General features: G+C 41.1%; 1 protein-coding gene across 1 annotated transcript in view; it reads right to left on the bottom strand.

Moving 5' to 3' along the window:
* BAZ1A (bromodomain adjacent to zinc finger domain, 1A) overlaps window positions 1–1,379 on the bottom strand; it is a 144,291-nt gene that overhangs the window by 8,938 nt on the left and 133,974 nt on the right. The window contains 1 exon segment of the mRNA XM_011995056.1: window positions 573–715. Coding sequence (XP_011850446.1) covers window positions 573–715 — 143 coding nt within the window.

The raw sequence follows: 1,379 nt of genomic DNA, 5'->3' as shown, positions 1-1,379 counted from the left end.
AGCTGGACCTGGTGGCATGTGCCTGTAGTACCAACTACTCAAGTGGCTAAGTTGGAGGATCACTTGAGCTCAGGAGGTTGAGGCTGCAGCGAATCAAAGTATGCCACTGAACTCCGGCCTGGGTGACAGAAACCCTGCCTCTAAAAACACCTAAGAAATAGACATGGTCAGGTGCAGTGGCTCACGCCTGTAATCCCACCACCTTGGGAGGCCAAGGTGGGCAGATCACGAGGTCAGGAGTTCGAGACCAGACTGACCAACATGGTGAAACCCCATCTCTACTAAAAATACAAATATTAGCCAGGTGTGGTGGTGTGCACCTGTAATCCCAGCTACTCAGGAGGCTGAGGCAGTAGAATTGCTTGAACCCGGGAGACAGAGCTTGCAGTGAGCCGAGATCACGCCACTGCCCTCCAGCCTAGGTGACAGAGCGAGACTCCTTCTCAGAAAAACAACAACAACAACAAAAAAAACTAGACAGTGAGTAACAGGTGTTTTGACTATTTCAAAGTTGTCACATGGACTAAATCAGATAATATACATGAATACATTTTATCAAGTCTAGTAATTACCTGGATTTTAGAAACAAGTTTCAAAAAAGGCCAGCTGTCATCATGTCGTACCAATTCTACAACAAGTTGTTCAAAAGCAGATAATTCATGAACTCCTCCCTGTCGGCCAGAACTCCTTCGACCCAGTGTCACAGGCGATGACTCTGAATAAATAATTACAACATTTTAGGTGATAACAAAGCAAAATATTTGTTCACTACAAGCCAAATGGGATATATAAATACCAAATTCCAACAGAAAACAGACGCTCCATACACTGAGATGTTAACTATTTTCTGGGAGACACGAAAATCTGACCAAAATCAGACCAAATATTTATTATTTCCTTTTTGATCTTAAAAATGTCCGATTGCATTACACATTCATTGGGAACAGATTTTCAGAGTGTAATGCAAAAGAAAAATCTAGAACCACAAAGTTTTTGGATGATTTTTACTCAATTTTATTAAAAATACTTTTCAGCTACAGTTAACTGAAACTAAGCAATTCTCTAGTATTTCCTAAAGCATATCCTTCAGAAAGTAACCTCTTCAGATCTAGAAACTAGGCTTACATATAAATTACCTTGCATAACGGAAAAGCAATTTTCACTGGTAAAGTAAAAGATTATTCTTACAGATCTTAATTTTATTTATTTTATTTTATTTTATTTTTGAGACGGAGTCTTGCTTTGTTGCCCAGGCTGGAGTGCAGTGGCATGATCTTGGCTCACTGCAACCTCTGCCTCCCGGGTTCAAGCGATTCTCCTGCCTCAGCCTCTCGAGTAGCTGGGATTACAGGTGCCTGCTACCACACTCAGCTAATTTT

The sequence above is a fragment of the Mandrillus leucophaeus genome, unplaced genomic scaffold, assembly GCF_000951045.1.
Source record: "Mandrillus leucophaeus isolate KB7577 unplaced genomic scaffold, Mleu.le_1.0 Scaffold467, whole genome shotgun sequence".
Taxonomy (NCBI): domain Eukaryota; kingdom Metazoa; phylum Chordata; class Mammalia; order Primates; family Cercopithecidae; genus Mandrillus; species Mandrillus leucophaeus.
This window is presented reverse-complemented; position numbering and strand designations above follow the sequence as displayed.